The sequence below is a fragment of the Talpa europaea genome, assembly GCF_964194135.1.
Source record: "Talpa europaea genome assembly, chromosome: 10".
NCBI classification, from domain to species: Eukaryota; Metazoa; Chordata; class Mammalia; order Eulipotyphla; family Talpidae; genus Talpa; species Talpa europaea.
Genome location: NC_140077.1, coordinates 80,331,094 through 80,354,550, shown reverse-complemented (window position 1 = coordinate 80,354,550; position 23,457 = coordinate 80,331,094). Strand labels below are relative to the sequence as shown.

General features: G+C 32.0%; 1 protein-coding gene across 3 annotated transcripts in view; it reads right to left on the bottom strand.

Annotated features, from left to right (window-relative positions):
- KCNT2 (potassium sodium-activated channel subfamily T member 2) overlaps positions 1–23,457 on the bottom strand; it is a gene marked incomplete at both ends in the record, with an annotated part of 316,392 nt that overhangs the window by 88,182 nt on the left and 204,753 nt on the right. For all 3 annotated transcript variants that reach the window (XM_084246074.1, XM_084246075.1, XM_084246076.1), the window contains one exon: positions 6,494–6,602. In XM_084246074.1, coding sequence (XP_084102200.1) covers positions 6,494–6,602 — 109 coding nt within the window. The remainder of the gene's footprint in view (positions 1–6,493; positions 6,603–23,457) is intronic.

Genomic DNA, 23,457 nt, shown 5'->3' with positions numbered 1-23,457 from the left:
GACTTTAGAAAACCTAAATAAAGGATCAGGAAAAAGACTAATCATGATAAAGTAAAAATCAAAATCAACTATATTTTAGTATATGTGCTTCCAAAGCAAACACACAACAAGTGACTATAAACCAGAGACACACTACGGAGGAGGGGGTGGAGAAGAGAGTAGGATTCAAACAAGGGTGGTGCGAATTGTACAGGGACTATAACCAAGATGAAAATGCATACATTGTACAAAAATGAAAAATTATGTAAAAATATATAAAATAAAAAAAGTTGGTTTTTGTGTCATTTTGACGAATCCCCCATGCTCTCAGGTATTTCTTACTTTCTGGCACTATAAGATTTTCTAGGTTTATTTTGTATTTCCCCGGCCCCAGTCCTGAAATCAACCAATACCCTGAGAAGCCCTGATTTCTTTTATTAAAGAATGGTATTTAGTAAACAATATCTGAGCATTATGTGTGCTCATTACTACTGAGATGTCATTGTTTCTGGGTATTCTTAGTAAAGTGAGATAAAATTCATACATAAACATACTAAAAGACACAGACACACATTTATACCTCTATATCTCTTTTGCACATTTGCATTCAAAATAATGAGCTTTTACTGATTCCAACCTGACCTATAGGAATTGCCACCTACTGGAGACTGCTTAGGTTAAATGCAAAGTATGATCTTAGGGAGAATCCTGGAACAGAATTGGGACATTAATGGAAAAACTGCTGAAATTCAAGTAAAAATAACAATATTGTACCAATGTTAACTCCTCATTTTGATAATTGTATTATGATTATATAAATGTAAATATTAGGAAAAGTTTAAATGGTAAGAGCATATGGGAACTCTATTTTGTAACTTTTCTGAAGTCTAAAATTAGTTCAAAATAAAGGGCAAACAAACCTAAGCCATTAAAAATATAATGGATAATCTAGAATTTGTCAATCTCACTTGAGCTTGTAATTTATTTTTCAGAAAAACATTAATATCCATTTTGCCTTGAAACACAAATTTGGAAATTTTATGAAATAATGTAACCACTATTTTTATACCACACATATTAATTACACTGTATTTTGGCTTTCTGTGTTTCTATTGTGGGTGCTAATTTAAAAAAAAAAACAGGCAATCTTTGGTGAACGATTATTTGGAAAAGCTGAATTTTTACTTAAGTTTAACTGTATACAATTAAAAAGCTTGTGATTGAAAGTTAAGTAAAACCATTTCCTTATGTTTTTTATAAACTCCTTGCATTTGGCTGATGGTATGATAAAATTTTGCAAGTTCAGGAAACATCCATGAAGCGAGGTATTCTGCTGTTTTCAAAGACATCAATTACTTTGAATACAAAGGACAAAATTTAATAGTTAATAGCTAAGCTAATTTTCTTTTCACAAAGGGCACTGCAACAATACCCAGATCTGCAGTTTTCAGGTCCGACTGATGAAAATAATAAACATGCCCAGTAATTTAATGAAGATCCTTTAATGAAATTAACACTCCTGGAGAACATATTTACAAAATAGTAACTTCTTAAAATTCATTCTAACTAAAATAAAAAAAGTAACTTAGCTTTTCCCTATTTATATGTATTTATGGAAGGTAATGAAATGTTTTTCATTCATCCAGAATACTTAAAGTATATATTTATATTTTTTAAGTATACATTTAAAGTATATATACTTAGAGTATATATTTATATCACATATCAACTGATATCTATTTGAAGCTCCTGTTCTTTGGTCATGTGAATAAAATAAAATCATTTTAAGATATTGTGATTAGGTTATTACATGACTCTGTCATTTAAATTGGACCCACTGTTATATCTCTGCACTCCTCATCATCCTTCCCTGCTTCATTTTTCTCCACTGTACTGTTGCCTTCTGGATATTATACACTTTACTTATTTTGAATTATTATCTGGCTCCCTGAACAGAAAGAAAGGTCCTTGGTATTAGGGGTTTTGCTTATCACACACTAGACATTCAGTAAATACTTGTTAAATAAAATTGGCATAAATTTACATTATCCCAACTTTTCCATATAAAATGATTGGGATTTGGATGGAGTATGTAATGAAATCAGTGTTAGCTGGCTTTACCATTTTCTGACTCAACCATTTCTATCTGACGAAGTTGGTGTTCCTTCCTTTTCCCACACATCCTCCCTAAATTTATAAATTCCATTTACGGAAGGAATTTTAATTGTGATTAGCTTATGTAGTTTCCAAAGTGGCCAATATTAGTTGCTTAATGTATTGAGACCAATTTCTGAATCACATTCATTTAATAATAATATGTTTGGTTTGAGTATCTTTGATATAGAACATATTAAAAATTCAACAAAGGATAATCAAGAAGTAATAATAACACAACTATACTATAGATATTCTAAATATTTCCTGATTTTAATAGTGCCAAGTTTGTAACAACAGCTTTGAACGCTCTCAAATTTGTCCAGCATCCAACTCCTCTTAGCTTCTGCCAAACCACATATTTTATATTTCTTTCCAGATTTAACATGTGAGACTTCCTTCTTTTAACCTTACTACATCCATTTCTAACTAGTGGCCAGGTTCCATAAATTCTACCCTTGCTATATTTTTCTTACCAACCCTCTATTTTTCATTGATTAACACCAAAATTATTACTTCCTGGAAGGGACTGTTACAATTTGTTTTGTGAAAGGAAAAGAAAATTAAATTTTGATAAGGATGAAATGTCAAGATGGCTAAATGGAATGTCTATCAACTGGCTGATAATTTGACCTTTCCTTGCTAAAATCATCACAATCCTGCTCAACAGTCTACAGAAATTTTTGTCCACAGAATGAATTTATGTTCTTCTTTCTAACAAGACTGCTAAATAAATCAAAATGTCAGTTTAAATAACCATCAGAAACACCACTCCCAAGAGTACTAAACATTCAAGTATAAGAGAAATGAGCAAGGGGAAGTTATCAAGTGCTTACAAAGTAAAATCTCAATAAATAATGGCAGCACGAATACTTGAAGTTCTCTAAAAGCTACTTTATGACTCATGGATCAATTCAAATAGAATAAATACATTAATATGTAGGAAAAAGAAAATGCAAGTGTGTTAATCAGCCTTAGGAGCTGTAGAAGAAAGGGTATTGGCTGAACTGCTGTGGCGATTCCAACAGAAGATCATATTTTTAATGTAAGTCAGGAAATTGTTAATTAATCATTAATTTGTAGTTTTCATAGGTGTATCCATTTCCACTGACAAGAAGAAAACTAAGGATGAATGTGATGTTTTGGATAAGTCTATTCTGATTATAGGACTGAATAAAGATGTTGTTATTACCATGACCTTAAGTAAGTTTGTTACTAAAAGATCTGACCTTTTCATTTTCAAATCTTGATTCTTTTGCTTAACTCATTTGCTTCAGAACTCATTTTTATTATTATCTTTAAACATCTAAAATCTACTTTATTTTAACACTTTATTTTTAAATATATTTTTATATTGGGCCATTTTAGATTTGTATAGTGTCCTTTATGTTTCTACACTTGAGGTATTCTATACAGTCTTCATTTCTTTTCTTTCACATTTTATCAATTAATCCGATATATAAGAGTCTGTCAACCTCTATTATTTTTAGTCAAAATCACTATTTATTATAGAATGAAATTTATATATTACTCTCCCTTTAATGGAAAGAGTTGAGTATTATGTAGCTTTGGTTTCAATTAGTGGATTTATGAATGTTTGCATAGAATAATCCCTAGCATTTCAACATTATTCCCTCTATAATTCTTAGTCCAGCCCCCAAGTTTATGCTCTTACTATTAAATCAATTTTGGGGCTTTCTAATTTTTGATGATGCTCAGGGACAAAATTTCAGACATACTCTACTACTAAATGAATCTTGACTCTATTTCAGTTAATGCTTAATCCAGAAGAAGACACAAATTATTCAGTCCAACACACACTTTATACGTTAAAGTAGGTGACCTTTTCAATAATTTTCTATATTCGAATAATGGTATATATCTGATAAGAACAAGTATGTTGAATATATAAAGAATACTTCCAACTCAAAAAAATCAAAGGCAAAAATTTAATTTAAAAGAATAGGCAAGGGATCTTAACAAGTTCTTTTCAAAGGAGATATATAAATGACCAATAAAGACTTGAAATAATGCTCAATGTTATTAGCCACCAGTGGAATGCAAATCAAAACTGTAATGAGGGATAACACTTTGCATCCACTGGAATGGATAGTAGAAAATGCTATTGAGAGTATGAAGAAATAAATTGAAACTTTAACACATTGCTTGTGTGTATAGAAAATGTTACAGTCTGATAGACATTCTGATAGTTCCTAAAGGCTAAACAGAGTCACCAGGTCACCAAACAATTCTACTCCCAGATATATACCCAAAGGAAATGAAATATATTCCCACACAGAAACCTTCACATGACAGTTAAGGGCAGCCTTACTCACTTTGCTGGGGACAAATCAAATAACTACCAGTTGTGATATATCCATAGAACAGAATATCTTTCAGTCATAATAAGTAATGAATTACTGACACATATTACAATATGATAAACCTTGAAAATATATTGCTAATTGCAAAGAAGCCAATCAAAAAAAAAAAAAGCCAAAACACACATAAATTGTATAATTTCATCTACTTGAAATATCCAGAATAGGAAAATCTACAGAGACAGAGTAGATCAATGTACCAAGAGCTGGAAAGAATGAGGGGAAATATGGGTCACTATTAAAAGGTAGACAGTTTCTTTATTGGACAATTAAAATGTTCAGGTGTTACACAGTGGTGATGGTTTCACAATTCTATGACTGTACTGTAAAACAGCAGATTGTACATTTTTAATTAGTGAATTATTTGGAATTTTAATTGTATCTCAAAGCTATAAAGGAGGTTATTCTGGGGGACTAAAGCATTTATTCTGATACTTCATGTGAATAATTTTGCAGGTCAATCGTATTTATGGAAATCCTTAACTATGTGATAACATCTTCAATAACATAACTTTCTTTTTAAATATGTTATAACTTTATTTTAATATTTAATATATATGATAATTTAAATACAATTTTAAAATTCATTGGAGTATCTGGAAAAAGTCTTTTTAATGGTCTTTTTAGCTATGTCACATGCAATCTATTCATCAGGCAATGTTGTGAGCCAATAAATAATATTTACTATAGTTGGACAGTGTAATTTAACTTCAGTCTATAAGTAGTGATGAATGCTACTGTTGATGTGTTTTCATTTGCATAACAATGAAGCTGTAATAGAGAGCCAACTCTCAGCTTTATGCTTATATGGCAAAGATAGTATAAAAATTGACCCATGTGATAAGTTCTATGAATGGTCAATTATTTGATATCAACAAAGAGTTTGAGTATTTCATCAAAATATTGAGTACTTTCTACAGAGAAAAAGTATTTTATTCATGATCCTGTTGTATTTTTTCTATTGAACAGAATGAAAATTTATAAATGTACAGAACAGAAATATTTCTAATCAGAAATTTAAGAAAATTGCTCCTGAAAAAATTTATTGCCCCAAAAGAACAGAAACATAATGGCAAGGAAGATAGTTAAAAGCTACTTAAAAATATCACGAGGCATTTGCTACTTTTCATTTAGCAACTTATTTCATTGAGTATTAAATCCTAAGAAAGAACTTCCCTTGATTTATTTTACTTGACGCTTCATTTAGGGAGCTATCAATTAGATTGCTAAATTTAAATAATCAAAATCAAAAGTTTCACAGTAGATCTTACTTAGAAAATCAGCATTTGGTCTAAAATAATAAGTAGCAAATATGAAAAAGTATGAAATGTTTCTAACAGGAGCCATGACTATTTTAGTTTTTTCCCTTGATCAAGACAAAACAACCTGTGTATTTTGTGAAACTCTACCAAAATAAACAAAGAATAACCAAAAAGTTTCCAATTATATGATTTTCCCCCATCTACCTTGAAACAAATATAAAAAGATGATTTTTATAATATGTTAATTTTATGAACTACTTTGTTATTCTGTGATAGTTGCAAAATTATAATTCTGAGCTTAATTGTGTACATATAGTTTTAAAATAAAAACTTACCTCAAGAATAGATAATATTGGCTTAAGGATTTACAGTAGTGACTGTCATCACGCTGTTTTTTAAAATTTTATTTGCTAAGAATTAATCTCAAAAATAGAAACTAACCCTAAACCGAACAAATAATATAGACATTTAAAATTTCAAATAAAACAAATGATCTCAAGTATAGTTAGAAAAAATAGCAAAACACTATTGTCTTGGATATCTTAACAAATCTCTCTGTATTCTCTACCCACTGATCTATTAGATGAAGATAACTCTTACAAGTATAGGTACATATCCAGTGGTGTATCTTGGCTTACTATTTTTCTAAATCACATAACTGAACTTATATTATTTTTTAATTTAAAATGCATTAACTTGAAGAAAAAACATACTTACTGCCCTCTAGAGGTATGAACCAGTAGGGTAATAAGTGTAGATGTTGCTGGGCATATACAGTTTAAAGCTAACATGGCGTATTTAAACTCTTCTTCACAAACAACATGATCTGTTTGAAATAAAATAGGTAAATTAGAATAATTTACCTAAGAATAGTAATATTTTTAAAAATATGAAAAATAAAACAATGAATAAAATTACTTTCCATATAAACACAGTTAGTTAAGAGATGTATTTACATGTGCAATTTTCCCCAGGGAAAAATATTTCATAAGAGTACTAGATGAGTTAAGTGATCAAGAAGGAAAGGGATTTTAGCCCTTGTTCTGTCTTTAACAAAATTGGCAGTCTTCTGCAAAATGTGTACTTTTCCTATGCCCATTTCTACAAAGAGGTGAGATGTAGGTAGGTTTAGGTACAATCTGGAAAATAAATTCCAGTCCCCCTTCCAGTTAGACATGATCATATGATTAGATTTTGTCCTACTTCTGGATTATTAGAAAGTGTGTAGACCAAACCACTTTCCCTAAACTACATATGAAGAACAGTAATGTTGATTTAAAACAGTATTTATTTATGAAATTAATAGTCACACAGCATAAAGACAAACTAAATATTAAAAGATGTGACTCATTTATATTATCTATAAGTAATAAACTATATGATAAAAATATAACATCATAAATGAATGTTAGAATAAATTTGAATTTAAATTATACTTTAAGACCTTATGCCATAAATTCAAAAGATGATAAGGTACAACTAGGAAAGATAAGAAATGGCAACTGAATTCCAATGGTATAAAAGCAGAAGTGTGCCACAGATGAGGACACCGTAGAGGTTATAAGTCACATTTGAAGGGGAATGATGCAACTCTGTCCACATACATTATTTTCTTGCCCCAGATAAGTGATGAAAGTACTGTTTATTTTGGAATAAAACCTTCCCTCCCAAGCAAACACAAAGCTGGTCTTCAAAATAAAGACTATGCTTAAAGTTCTAAGAAAACAAATATTCTTAGGCAGAAAATAGCAGCTTTAGCTAAATTAAGAAATAGATGGTTGAATTTTTAAGTGAGCCAAATATACAAAATGAACACACAAACCATATAATTTAAAAAGAAACAAGAAAAGGTCACTTGGGAAATGGTTCAAGGAATGTTCAGTACAGATAAATATCCACCTTACCCCTGTTTTGATAATATGATTAGAATATGAAAGAGCCTACTATTTTTTCTTTCATTTCCTTATTTATTTTCTCCTTTCACATTTTACAGAAGAAATTGTATGCTATTATTAAATCTCAGAATTTACTCTTAAAAAAAAAACAAGTCTCTGTTAATGGCCTTCTACTGCTTCTCTCTCTCTCTCTGTGTGTGTGTGTGTTGTTATTATTTTTTTTTTGTTTGCTTATACACATAGATCTTTAGGGATCTTTTTATTTTATTTTTTAAAAGATTTATTTATTTATGCATACAAGAGCTGGGGTGCAGGCCAGAGGTGCAGGAAGGGTGAAAGTATTCACCAGAGACAGAGTGGGGAGCAAAACAGGGGGATCTACTGAAATACACTACTGAGGGGAGCAGCAGGCAAGACAGGAAAGGTCTGCTGTGCCATGTGGGTCAGCTCCTTTGCTAGGGATGAACTCATGTTGCAGTGGCTGCTGACTGCTTCATAGTGTTGAGACTTAACCCCTTGCAGCATCAGGGAGGTGAGGGGACGATATTTTTAAAAATACATACCTCTGATACTTAATACATACTCTGATACCTCTGATATTTTACAGGAAAATAATTTTCCTTCTTCATCTCCTTGATATTGCAACTAGCATATTATTTAAAGTGCATGAGTATAAATGGTTGTATTTATGCTGAATTTTATTCCAATTTAGTAAAGAGAGTATTGTTATAAAATATTTATTGCAAAAAGAGGTATTGGAACAGGTGAAGAAAATATAATTTTAATCAATATGGATAACTGATACAGGGAAAGAAAAACAATAGAATATTCAACTAGGCAGTAATCTCCATTAATTTATATAAATTAAACTGAAACTCAGCCTGCAAAACAGAATTGAATAAATTTCTAAAATTCTCTTCACAGATCCATATCCATTCCTCCTTCTGAGACTTGTTAAAGTACTAATCACTCTCCTAAGGCAACTTAAAAACGTAATATTCCTTCAAGCTACTTTGTGTGCATTTCCCAATGTCATTTGACTGCCAAGGTTTATTGATTAAACCTTTCTTTAGGAAGAAAAGCCCTTTCTTTCTCACCCGTAAATCCCATCTCCACTTGCACTTGTTACTACATGCTTCCAGTTCTTATCCATAATCCTGATGAGTCAGATATCATATTTAGAGTAAAAACAATTTCAGATATTACAAAGAAAATATGCTCCATCACCAGATCTATGTAATATATCCCAGGAATAACCTATGCTTTAAAACATTTGTTATTTCTTCAGTTAAATATGCAAATACTTATACTAAATGGAAAGAATAAAATGCAGTGTAGGAATTGCACCAAATAATTTCAGGGTCAAATTTTACATGAACAGAAATACGGAAATATTTTCATTTTTTAAAGTTTTCTGGTTTTCAGAAAAGATTTCAGTATTAGAGCTCAGGGATCATAGACTTTTGTTCCAGCTCTGAGAGTCTCTCACTTCTCTAATGCAATATCTTCTTAAATGCTCTCCATGTCATCGAACTCTGCAACACTCCATCTATTAAGTCTCTAAAATTGTATTGTCCAATACAGTTGCCACAACCCTGTGTGCTATTTAAATTTAAAGAAATTAAAATTTAATACAAATAAATGTTTCCTTATTCCATCATACTGTCCACATTTCCAAAATAATAAAGCAAACAATAGTGTACACGACTGCTGGCTACAGTATAGGACCATGCAAATACAGCATATTGCAATTATCACTGATCTGCATATTGATTAATGACCTTAAATAAATCCTAAAGTTTTTGGAATAGATGTTAATTTCCTAAAAATATAATTCTTGGATTGTTGAAATCAGGGTAATCTACTAACATAATTTACTGCCCAGACAAGGCCGTTCTTAATCACAGTGCTGCTAAAATTTTTCATCTACAATAACAGGAGAGAAGGTCAAGCATATGGGAATACATGGAGGTTGGTGGGTAGATATGTAGGTGGAAGTTTTATGAAAATTTTGTTTTTCTCCCTATGGTTCTATTTTTTTTAGTAAAATAGGTGGAAATGATGATTACGGAAGAGGTTGGAGGTGAAAACAGAAAAGATGGTAAACATGGTATTGTTTAAGAGAGTGGGAGAGGAAACAGAAGAAAGTAATGGTTATTTGGCAATTATGTATCTCTGAAAATTAGTGATCATGAATTGAAAGTGGGAATAGTTTGTATGTTGCTTCTTTTTGTTTGTTTCTTCTAACTAACTCCATGCAAATGCATCAAAGTGAAAACCATGAAGACAGACAGTTACATATCACCTTAGCAAACAAGTGTAATTAATGGAGAGAGGAACAATGTATTGGGTGTAGTGTGTTATAATGGTGTGCTATGGAATCCAAATAGGTTAGGAAGGGAAGTAACTATCAGCATACATGACAGTGAAAATCTGGTATAATCAAGAAATTGTATGTCCCAATATAGTAAAAACATATTAGGGTTTCTGTATCACAGGACATGAACTGAAAAGATAAGGGCTGATGGGGGTTACAGAGGGATCGCATTTACTGGTAATGACATGATTCAGAGCATATGCCACAGATGTGGGTGCTGAGATAGAAGTAGACAACATTAAAAGAAATGAGATGAAAGAAACATGGGTGTAGGGCCTGAAAAATATCATTTTCATTGGTAATTATTATAAACTATTATGACCAAGCAGGGCTGGAGAATGACAATGAGCTAGGACATTGAGTACTTTTTCAGGTTTATCAATGAGTTGAAATTCCTTTCTGTGACATTTCAAGTCACAATTCACATTTCAAGTTATTTTCATCAAATAATTTTCTAATTAAAAATATAAGACAAAGTCAAAAAAATACTATCTAGTATTTTTGAGTTCTATGAAAAGCATGATACAGCATTTTATCTGTGACAGAATTGGTATTTTCTCTTATTATCAACTTCCCACTGCATCCAGGAGTCTATCTATGGAGGCATGTCTGGAAGAGGCGAAGAAAAGGACAAAAATACTAATGTGTGTTGACAGCATCTTAGATTATATAGTCAGGTATACATGGAGAGATGATCTTGTCTACAGGGAGAAAATTGATCATCTTGCAAGCAAAAGGACTAGAGCTCTCTTAGGACATTGTTTTCTTGAAGTCAGAAATCTAAACCAAAAAAAATAGAAATCTAGAAAATTGCAGAAATGAAAATGTGAACAGTACTCTATATAGCAGGAGATGATACTCTCTTTCAGTCTTGATCAGAAACCTCCCATTAAGACTCTCAGTCAAGCCAGACCTGCCTGCTCAAACATATGTTTCAAAGGATTCCATGGTCACCACTATCACATAAAAGGGAGATACATACGGGCAGGGTAATAAAAGTCAGTACATAAGGCAGGCTCTTGCGGAAAACAAACGTTGAAACCAATGACTGACACATGGGAAGGACTAGAAGATTCCAGTCCAATTTTAACTTCCAGAAAATATTAAAAAAAAAAGAGGCATGCTTATGAATAGACAAAGGAGTGATTATCTAAATGAAGAACTGGGATCTTACTGCAAGGTCACTGCAATTAGCACATGTCTAACAGAATTTCATCACTGCTATTGACCAATGATTGATGTGTGTCTCCCATTCTTCCACTTTCCAAACACAATCATTTCATTATAGCTATCTTGTTCCAGTATAATATATGCATATAGAATGGAGCAGGGAGCAGTTAACTAATTTATTAGTGTGTTTTGCCAGACCACTTGGAGTCACATCCAGAACTAATTTTGAATTATTGAGATATCCTGGATTTTGAGCTGGAAGTAGCAATCAGTGCAACTTTGGAGTACTTGTCACAGAATTGGAAGAGCATCGTGATATGTAAGAAAAATGTTTTACAGGGATACTTGGGTAGCCAAAGGTTTGAATTGTGTGGCTTAAATTACTCTCATACTCTGCATGCTCTTTCTTCCTTTTATTAATAGAGGCGCTCACTTCCCTTCACCCATCCCCAAGTTTTAGCTGGGGGCTCACATGCCCAGGTAGAAAATGCCATTTCCCAGTTCCCCTGTCAGTTAGACATGATCATATGATTAGGTACTTTCCAACTTCTGGATTATTTATATAGACAAAATCACTTTCCCTAGACTACTTAATGATGAAATATGAGGCAAAATCCCAACTTTGACAAAAATAACTCTGTAGCAAAGAGCAGATCAGTCCAGTTTTTTTTTTTTTTCCCCCTATGGCTTCTAATTTCATGCCTATGTGAAAGAAACCATTTCCTCTTTCAAAAGTGTACACACTTCCTCTGGTATTTTCTTCTTCTTCTTTTAATGTTTCTGTTTGTTTTAATTTAGATCTTTCTACTCTGTGCTTGCTGAGAAAGCATAAGGAAAAGATGAAGTGGTACCCCGCTGGGTGTGTCCAGCTGGGAGCAAGTTCCTGTCCTTTTCAGCTTAACTTTCTTGATTTTTTATTTTTAAAATGTGAGTAAAATCTTGCCATTTGCAACTTGAGGGAAGTATATCAAGTGAAAAATATGAAACAAAGAAAAGAAAATACCTTTTGATTTTGCTTATATGGGGAAGAATCAAAGCAAATGAACACACAAAACAAAACAAAAAAACCTTTGATTCTGACGACAGAATGGTGGTTACCAGAGGTGAAGGAGGGAGAGGTGATATGGAATGGGGAGAGGGGGTAGTATGTGCGGTGGTGGATGGACACTTGGTGGTGGGGTGGGGTAAGATATTCCAAGAGTGAAACTGTATGCCTGAAACTTACACAGTATTGTAAACCAAACTACTTCAATAAAATAAAATACAGTGTGAGACCCTCATAGGGCTTTCTGAGCAGAAAAGTAGATAATAAATATAAAATGCTGATCAAATTCTAAATAAATATTATCAATCATAACAATCATTCATTATTTAAAAATATAGATTTTGATAAACTACCTTGAAATAATGTCAATGAAATATTTTTTAATTTAAGTGGCAAAACAATATAGCTAGTATTTAATTGCTCCACAATTAAATCATGATCCTAGTTTTATAAAATTGCTGAATTTTGCCTGCATACTTATGTGTGCACAAGTAATTCTGCAAAAGTTAGAAAAATTGTGTGTATAGGTAAAAAAAAAAATTTCAAGAGGCAGGAAACAGTTTTGAGAGATATAACTTTACAACAGTAATTTTACATGCTGTCTCTGGTTCTTTTTTATTGTTATTTTGTTACTTTTAATTTAAAATCTTTTAAGATAAGCAATTATAATTAAATATACAAATTTAGCTAGATAGGAATTAAATCATTTTCAAGTTCCTTTTACTTTATGGAAGACATAATTGTTAATTACAGTTTGAAAATTCAGATTTTTTTTCCCTTTAAATCTGCCTCGTGGTATTTCCTAAGCTCTTGTGTGATTTAAAGTACTAGAAGCTTCTTCCATGCAGTTGCTAGGTAACAGCTCTTTGGAAAGCAGTAAACAACAGTGGAAAGTACACTAAACCAATCTAGTCCTAGATTATGATTTATAAAAATCAAATATCCTTTGGAAAGAGCTTAAATTACAAATGAGAGTGAATTTAAAAAAATCAAATGTTATTTGTATTTTATGGGGGAAAGTTTATTACATAGACTGACTAAACAAATTGCATTATAAAATCTGTCACATATCCTTTGCTTAATGGACTGTTTATAAGCATGACTGAGTTGATTGCTATGAAAATTGCTTCTTTTTCTTAGAAGAGAATAGATAATCTAGATAATCTGCAACAATTGAGTTTCATTTTGTTCCTGTTGCTGTAATCAGTTAAATAACCAATGGTGACCTGAGGTTGGTATATGTGCATGTGCACACACATCACAGGCTTCTCCAATTCTGGGATTGTGAGCCATTCAACCACAAAACGGGTTAAGAATAGAATTAAGTAAACCTTTAAAAGTCATTTAGTTTCACAAGATCTAAATATAAGAATGCACATTAAATATATAGAATGCAACATAGTTTGAAAATGACAGTATTTTGTAAAGGAGATTTACTTCACTTCTATAACTCTGAGTATAAAAAGAATTTTTGTCTTCTAATTGCTTGAATTATTTTAATGTTGCAATTTAAAGAAATGTATCACATTAAATATTCAAAAGAAGGATCAAACTTCTGCATTCTAGAGCCTTTCCATTTTATGACATTCCCTTTATTTAAAAAACATGGCAATCAACATTTAAAAAAATTGTCTTCATAGCTAGTATTTCTTTAGGTTCTAACAAAAATATTCTTCCCTTCTAGCTCATGGTAGTTATTGATATCATAATAATGATATAGTTATTGAATCTTCTTAATACTTACATAATAATAATACCAAACACTATTTTCACTCTCATGCTAAAAGGTACATATTTATATGTGTGTATTTGTATATAAAAAATTAAGTTTCAAAAAATACAACATAACATCTATGTACAACGTAAACATGTCCCTAGTTTATATAGAAGTTCTGAAGTATTCATACATACTCCTATGTGCATATATATATATATATATGAATTACTATACAAATTATATGAACAGGAATCAACTGTTAACAGTAATTATTCAAGGAGTGGGGAACGGTTTTGAGGGACATGCTTTTCAAATAGTATGCTTCTGTGAGACTATACATATACAAACATACGTATATAAAATTAAGCTTCACAAAACTGCTATCGTATATATGTGTTAAGCAGTTTTCAGATAAAAAAATCATAGAGGTTATAGACTCTCTAAATACTCTCTTACTTTACATTCAAATTGCCTATAAAGAAATCCACAAAAGTTATACAAGTCTAAATGATCAAGCAAGTATATTAAAATAAGCTACATATTTTAGTGGGTTTTTTTTTTTTTTTGCTCTCCTTATGCCACTTTAAAGGTTATTACTTGCTTTTCCATGGGCAAATGTCTCAACCGCTAAATGGAACTTATGACTGACAAAAATACAAACACATATTCCCCAAACACCATTTTTTATGGAAGAGTTTGGGAAGTATAGCCAAACACTGCCCTTGGAATCAATTCTATTACTTGGCAACCGCACACACACACTCACACACAAAACCCCAAAATTGTAGCTGGACTATGATTTCTGTCACTAATCAGAGGAAATTTGAAAGATCTTTAGATTTATGAGTAGCAAATAAATACTGTGATAAGTGTTATAAAGGAAATAAGTGCCGGTGGCATGAGAGGATACAAAAGGATACACCTTTCCTGTCGTGAAGGAATCAGGAAAAGGTCCCAAATACAGTGATGTTTAAACTAAGACTTTTAAAGTCAATGAACAGCAAAGTAGTTGAAAGTTGAAGAAAGTCTACAGAGGAAATTTTCTTAAAAATAAATTTTGAGGTCCTCCCTGGTAGTGCAAAGGGTTATAATGCAACCTATGAGGCCGTCCGCGGCCTCTGCAGCACAAGTTCGACCCCTGGCCGGCCAGCGAGCTGCCCAAATGGCGTAGCAGACCTCTCCTGCCTCACCCACTGCTCCCCTCGGCAGTATACTTTGGTCAGTCTGCCTGTTCTGTTCCCCACTCTGGTGAGTCCTCTCTCCCCCCCCCCAACACCTCTAGCCTGTGCCCTGGCTCTTGTATGCATACATGAATAAATCTTTAAAAAAAATAAAAATAAAATAAAAAATAAATTTGGAGGATTTCTATATTTTTAAGGAAATAATAAATATTTAAAGATTAGGAAAATATTTAATATTTAAATACTAGAAAAATATTATAAGGTTACTGATAGGGTCTCTATGGGCCAATGGGATACAGCATACAGATGAAAAGGGAATCCTTTAGTAATAAGAGAAAAGCAGGAAAGAGTAAGTGTAATGAAGCAACATTTAGAAAGTAACATAGCAAAGATTTGAGGAAATTTTCACATGCCATTTTCCAATATCTAAGAGCTGGGAGATGAAATAAACTCCCTATTTGTAAACTGTTATAAAAAGAGAGTATTTTGAGAAGAACAAATTTACATTATTAAGGACTTCAGAACTTCCTGAATAAGAATTTATGTTGACATAAATCTGACCCACAGGCTCAATCATGGGTTAAGCAAAGAGGATCCATCTACATAGGATTTTGTTGTTTTACATCTGCCTTATAAAAATGTAACCTTCAGATTGAAGTAACAGGGAAGTATGAAATAAGGTACAAAGTGCCATAATAAGTAGTTATCTTTTATAAAAATGGAAATGAGTCCACATCTTTTTTTTTACCAATCAAGGAGGAGACTACAATTTGCCTGATCCTCCCAGGCAAATGACAACCTGTAGTCATATTTATAGATGCTGTATATAATCTGTGGCAGCTGTTTTTGAAAGCACCATTAGTCTGGACAAAATTGTAAAGGAAGTTCCTGCTCCCTTTCCCTGCAAAATATCTATCCTCACAAACTGACAGATAGACAGACAGATGATAAATAGAAGGAGGGAGAACATATAACATACAAAAAAAAAAGTTGAAATTTCAGTTTCACCAGGAGGCAAAGCACCTTAAAAGGACTTTCTTAATGCACAGTGAAGTTAATTTAAGGGAAAATGGAACCGAATGTTTTGCCTTGCTGATTCCCTACCATGGACTGTCCTTCCTCAACCTCACCACCTTTTATCAAGGTGTCCCCACAACTCTTCAACATGATATTCACATCAACAAATTCCAATAAATAAAATCAATTTGGCATTTTAGTTATTCACAATCCACACATTCTATTTGATTTTACTGGATAATTCTTAAAGTTGCTAAAAATTATATGTCTTAAAAAAGTAACTTTGGGAATTACAAAATGCTTTGAAATAATAAACGATGAATCCATGAATAATTTAGAAAAAACATAAAGAAAAACACTGATAAATTTTGACACAAAGACAAAATTCAGTTGGATAAAAACACCATACACATACCCCAAAGACAACTAGCCAACTGAAAAAAAAATCTCTAAAATTTTAAATTGTCAATAATTTTAGAATATGAAAAATTTTTATAATTCACTTAGAAAGGTAGTCACCTTTGCAGAAAAACCAAGGATATGTGTTGTATACAAATGTACATAAATTCAATGGACAATAGATATACAAAATGTGAAACTCTCTTAGTAATCAAAAATTTAAAGTTAAAAGGAACTATTAACCACCTTTCTCTTAACAACACCTGTTCTAGAGATAGAGATTGTGTATTCAAGTCCTCAATCACTTAGTATGGTTCCATGAGCATTTTACTTAGTAACTTTGCTCTCAGTTTCCTCATAGATAGAAAGGAAACAGAAATAGAACGTGGCAGCCAGCCTCCCGGAAGCCAGCCTCCCGGACAGTCACTGATATCAAGTTCTGGTGTTCATACTCTTTATATTTATTTCCCTCCTCTGCAGAATAGGACTGATCTACTCTACCAGTAATATATTGTGGCAGTGACAGTATGAATGCCAGGCTGACAGCTTATGGTCAGCTGCCTCCACATGAGGCCATTCCAGCAGAGCTAAAGACCAGTCCATGAGGTAAGGAACTGCCTGCAAACAGCACTAACTTGCCAGCCATGTGAGTGAAGAGTGAAGTACTTTGGAAGCTCTCACAGCCCAAATCAAATCTTCAGATTATTTCAGTCCCAAGTAATATCTTCACTGTCATATATAAATGATTTAATTGACACTGTTTGCAATTTCTGATCCACAGAAACTGGAAGATAATAAATGCTTACCATTTACACCACAAAGTTATGGGGTGGTTACATAGCAATACGTAAATAAAATACAACCTTACAAGGTCCAAACGAAAATTATTTGAATTTAATCTATAAAAGTACTTTAGACCAGTAGTCCTTGCATAAACACTATATAGATGTCAACTGTTGCTATAAACAAAATGATGCTAAATATTTAGATTATTTTTCATTCAATTAAGGGGAAAAATGGAAAAATAACATTGTCCACTTCTACAAAAGTAAACCATACATTTTTGGAAATGAAATTGGCATGATATATAAAAGCCATAAAAGTATACATATCAACTAATTAAGAAAATTCTACTGGATGATCATCTAAGTGCTATTAGTTCCAAGTTCACAAAACCTCTTTTATGATAACTTAGCAGTTATATTTGAATGATATTAACATTTTATGATTTTTATTTTTCTGAATTGTTATATTACTTTTTTACATTCTCGCTTGATCTTTTCATGTTGTAATCTTTTTCTCAGTTTATTATAGAAATAAGACACTATGAGTGAATACTGTTGATTAGTAGAAATGAGTCACTTAAGAAACTCATATTTTAAAGTTAAGTGAACATCTATGCAACTATGAATCAATCAGCCAACTGTTAAAATAGAATTCAGATTAAATGTGAAGATATACAAAAGACAGATGATAATTGCAAAGATAAAATGAATTCTCACTCTGCTGTGGCTCCCACAGTCAATTGATTATTAAGTCTATAGCATATATCTGAAATGATTCATGAGTCTGTTCTCACTCCAATTTCCATTATCACCACTCTGGTTCAATCTCTCAGTGTCTCTCATCTGAACAAGTCTAATTTAAGCTTCCTCTATAATGAGGTCCTTTTTGTCCTCTCTGCTGCACTTCACATTTCCCTTGGAATTACTTTACTATGCAGGTAAAATTGTATACATTTACCCAAAACTTTATTAGTTTCATTACTTCTCCAACAACATTTAAATTCTTTAGTAAAGCCTAATTTACAATCACGCCAACACACATTTGTGCCTGTACAATATGAAGTTTCTATGCTGTATGGTTTCAGGCAGTGCTATTTTTGATAAAAATTCCACTATATTTGCTTTCTCCACTTTCTAATCAGTCCACTCTCAGAATCTTATTCCTTTATAGTTTAAATTTTTATTTTAACAGTTTGCAATAAAAAAGTAAATTACTCCAGGGATAAAGCTATTATGTTAAATCAAAGCTTATCTATCATGTCGACTAAATTGATTAATTTCCATCAGATTGACTAAATTGATTAATTTCCTCAAGCAAAATTTGATGAGACTAGACTATTACTGGAACCATGAGCTTTGATATAGATGACGAGTGGAAAGAGTTAGGGAGGAGCATCACAAGGTTACAACAAAATCTACATAGGAAGTATCTGTTCAGTTGGAGAGGTAAGAACACACAAGTTCACTGGTTATTTAAAGTTTGAGAGGTAAAGAAAATGAGAAAATGTGTCATTAGAATAAATACCTAGTCCATCTAGCTCATCATTATACCATTACTGCATAAAACAACAAATTGCTCACAGTTGTGTGAAATTAAAACATTTGAGTGAGTATAACTAATGAGTATTCTTTATAGATATTTATATTAAAAAACTTCAGGTTGAAAATCACTGGTCTAGGATATGACAGAATATACCTGGCACTTTCCAAAGACAAAAGAATAAATATTCCCCTCTGATTTTCAGAATTATAAAATTGAGTCTACAGGAATATACAATTATAAGAAAATTAACAGTGAAAAACATAGATACTTGAGTTAATTACATTATAAGCATTCCTCAGAAAATGGCTTGAAATGTCTATTGTTCAGAAGCAATTTACCAAGTATCACAAGAACAAACAAGAAAGGTGGTTTGGCTATTTAATAAACCCGCATATTACAAGTTTAAATGCTAGAAAAAGAAAAATAAATAAGGTATATTGTTAGAAGGATAGAAATTCAAAACCCTGTTTCACTTAAAAGTAATCCGCACCAATGTTAATTTCTTTGTTTTGATTAAACAGGACACAGCTCTATAAGATGCTAATATTTCAGAAGCTGTGTGATGTGAAAGGTATATGGCACTCTCTGTACTTCCTTACTACACTTTTTTTTTTTTTAAGGTTTATTTATTTATACAAGCACAGGGTACAGTCAGAAGCACGGGAAGGTAAGAGAATTCACCGCCAGAGCGGGGAACAGAACATGCAGACTGATAAAATATACTGCTGAGGGGAGCAGCAGGTGCAGCAGGAAAGGTCTGTCTTGCCATGTGGGACCCTTGACAGTGGCCGGGGATCAAACAGGCGCTGCAGAGGCTGCGGGCAGCTTCGCAGCCCAATGCACTCAACCGTTGCGCCACCAGGGGAGGCCCTTACTACACTTCTGTAAATCTAAAATTATTTCCTTCAAAAATTTATTGAAGTAACATTAAGCTATAACATAACATAGGTATCATTGAAGAGCATTATAAACCAACTTGGTTTGCCATGTCTGGTTTATATCCTTTACCATATAGTTGGCCTGTTTTATCTGGTCTTTCCCTTCCTTTTTAGTACCACAACTTTTACAATTTCAAAACATATTTCCCTGTTCCCCAATAAAAAAAAAAATTAAATAAAAAGCAAGTCAACAAAAAATAAAATATTGATTTCATGTATATAATTACAAGAAACATATTGGGAACAATTGAGTTTGCATGTGAATCAGACCCATGGAATAATTTTACCTTTTTTAGGAGTGAACAAGATGTTTATGGGTATGTGGTAAATGTCAGTATTAGGAAAAGCATGCTCAAAATGTGTGTGTGTATGTGTGTGTGTGTGTGTGTGTGTGTGTGGTGTACACAAGGAAAAGTTTAAGCCTATGAGTTAAAATGTCAAAATGTGCTGACTGTAAATTAAGAATATACAGGTTTTCAATGGATAATTGCTAAAGCCACACATGCATGCTTTTATATGAAATAAAAAAGTGAAGAAATATAGTTTTGAACTATGAAATATGGTTTGAACATGCTGTAGTGAGGTGATTTCCAATGATCTCTATAACAGACAAGAATCAAATAGAAAATATTTCTATCTAAAAGTGGGGAAATTTAAAAGCTTTGGCATTTTAGCTTCTGAAAATATAGAAATCCAAAGCATTATATTCTTAAGCAGGTTGAGAATGAAGTTTAAAATGATGTCTATGTGGGTGTTATATGGGAAATGAAGAAATTACTCAACATGAAAAACTCACACCTCACATTTGGTGAAAGTCAAGCCTTGTGCATACATATGTTGTTTAAAAACAGCTAAGATAATTTCCAATATTTATACTGCATGGGAATATTTTTCCACTCTCTTTTTTGGGTAGGAAAAAGTGAAGTATTAGAATGTCTGGTATTCCAGTAAAAAACAGAAGGTAGCTAAACTGAGATAAGACCTTGATTTTTTTAGGCAAACATTCCTCCAAGATATGTGGTGTGGGAGGTTGTGTGTGTGTGTGTTAAATTATATTGTTTTTGTGATGGTGACTACAAATATCTACTCAAAGAAAAATATATGTTTTTGCAATATTGTCAATGACAATGTTCTAAAGTTTAGTTTTGCCTGTATATTCAACTTGTATTGCAATTGAAATTTTAATTCCCTGAACTCCTACTATTCTAGCATAATGATTCATTTTTCTAGGCATGTTTTAGTAGCGAGGTAGAAACTATTTCATTCAGTCAACACTTTACTGTTGAGGTATGAGTCTTCTTTTCATTCATGAACTATAATTCAAATTATGTTACTGAAGAAGCAATATGATCAAGCAAGAAAAGTACCGTTTATAGAATTCACAAGTTGACTTTTACATTCTTTACTTCTACCTGTGCGTGAAAATTTATCAATTTGATTTTTCTGTTTTATTACATCTACTAAAATGAAGTGGAAAATTTTCAGAGGATCCAATAGTTGAAATAAAACTATTTGACAAAGTAAAAGGAATATTCAGTACTTCATATAGCAAGTGAGAACAGTTAACCTAAATTTAGCAATTAATTTATTCATATAACATGGATTCATCTCCCACTGATTTTCTGAGTATTTTCATCTGACAAGCAGACAGATAACTTCTTTTAGATACAAAGAACTAATTTAGAGGGCACATTTTATTCTTTAAGTTCATTCAAGGTTTTAAAATAGGCGTTCTTTTCCTAATAAAGTACTAATTTATTTGTTTTCTGTTTTGTGTGCATCTGTTTCTAAATGATTTCCTAAATGATTTTCAGAATTTTGGATTATTTTTTTACTACAGAAACATCTAAAATCACTAATTAAAAAAATATTTTTAATTTTTAAATTTTTAAACAATATTTGCTTCCCCCCATCCCCTTAGAATGAGTCCCCATAGAATTTCCATCCCCAAGGCACCCGTGCACCATCACCACAGCCCCCTGTTCTCCTCCCTCCCTCCCTCTGAGCCCTCCCCCTCTTCCTCCCCTGCAGTATGTCTCTGATTTATAATTGTCTGTTTTTGCTTTATTGTGTTTTGTACTGTTATTCTTTTTTATGCTGATGTCTTATTTGATTCCCCTATATTCCTGTTTTAAGGGAAACCATCCAATATAAAATTACTATTTTTTTTGCCATTTTTACAATGGTTGCCACTAAAGAAAGATGATTTATGAAGAACTCAACAATATTGAAGCATAACTTCCCCATGTGGTTGTCCATGAGCTATTTGACCTTGGGGAGGTTTAACTAGAATTGCCAGTCCTACAAGAGGTCAGTAGAGGACATATAAAATCACATTTTTATATTAGTCATAGCTATGAAACCCTGCCTTTACCTCTTCCTATGTTTCAGTACTAACTGCCATTTCTTTAAAAAGAAGCCTATTGACAAAAAAAATCACTTCTCACTAGAAAAGAAATTTAACATAACCAAAACTATATTACCAATTGACATCTATATAAGAGCTGACAAAAAATAATTCACCAGAAAGAATCCGTAAAAATAACAACAATGTAAAAGAATGTTGGCATTGTTGTACTGGGAAAAGGAAAGTAGTAAATTTAGGCTAACATTGGAAATATGAAGACATAGTTGCCTACACAAATGGCATTCAGTATTTCAAAGGTGCTAAGGAATTTGAAGAGCATCAGTAAGCTTCTAGATATAATCTCTGACTACCCAGGAAACACGAAAAAGGGAGTGTTTGAAACAGACAAAGTTAAAAATGATCCTGGCACAGGCTATGGTTCTATCAATGAATAAGGCTGAGATATTCAGGAATGTATCCTACAGAATTTAAGGGATAAAATACTAAAAAATGAATAATAACTCAGGTTTTTGGCTTGAGGTCTAAGTAGAAAGTGCTGGAAAGAATGAAAGTGAAACAGATGTTATGTCAAAAAAAGTCAATGACTATTTCAAATGTTCTTATTTTGAGTAGGTATTAAAAATCGATATTGCCTATGCAATTAAAGATACAAGATATCATGGTAGATACTGAGGGAGAGATTTAATTTAGGAAATCATGTAAGTGGATGAGCTCCCCCCTAAAAAAGTATACAGGAAGAAAAGAAAATTCCTTAGAATGTTCTTCACAGAGAATCTTAAGATATCCGGATAATAGTTGTTTTCTCACTTTTCAAAGCTTATCATTTTTATTTATTGTTATAGTTTTACTGTAGACCATAGGACTTAGATCACAATGCTGAGTAAAGGTGGCTTTAGGAAGAACCCTCGTTTGACCTAATCTTAAGGACAGACATTCAATCCATTATTATTAAGCACATTTTTTTTTAAATCTAGGTTATTTGGAAGATAACTTGCCTTATATTAAGGAGTTCTTTATTCACAGTTTTTCTAACACTTTTTTCTTTTTCAATTGTGAGTGGATATTAAAATTTTATCTCAAATGCATTTTTATATTCATTGAAATGACAACTGTTTTCTCTTTTAACATGATCTATTGCTAGAATAACTTCAACTTGATGATGACATATTATTTTAAAAATATATTTCATTTTGTTAATGTTTTATATAATTTTAATGCTAATCATTAAATCCATCTATATGTATTA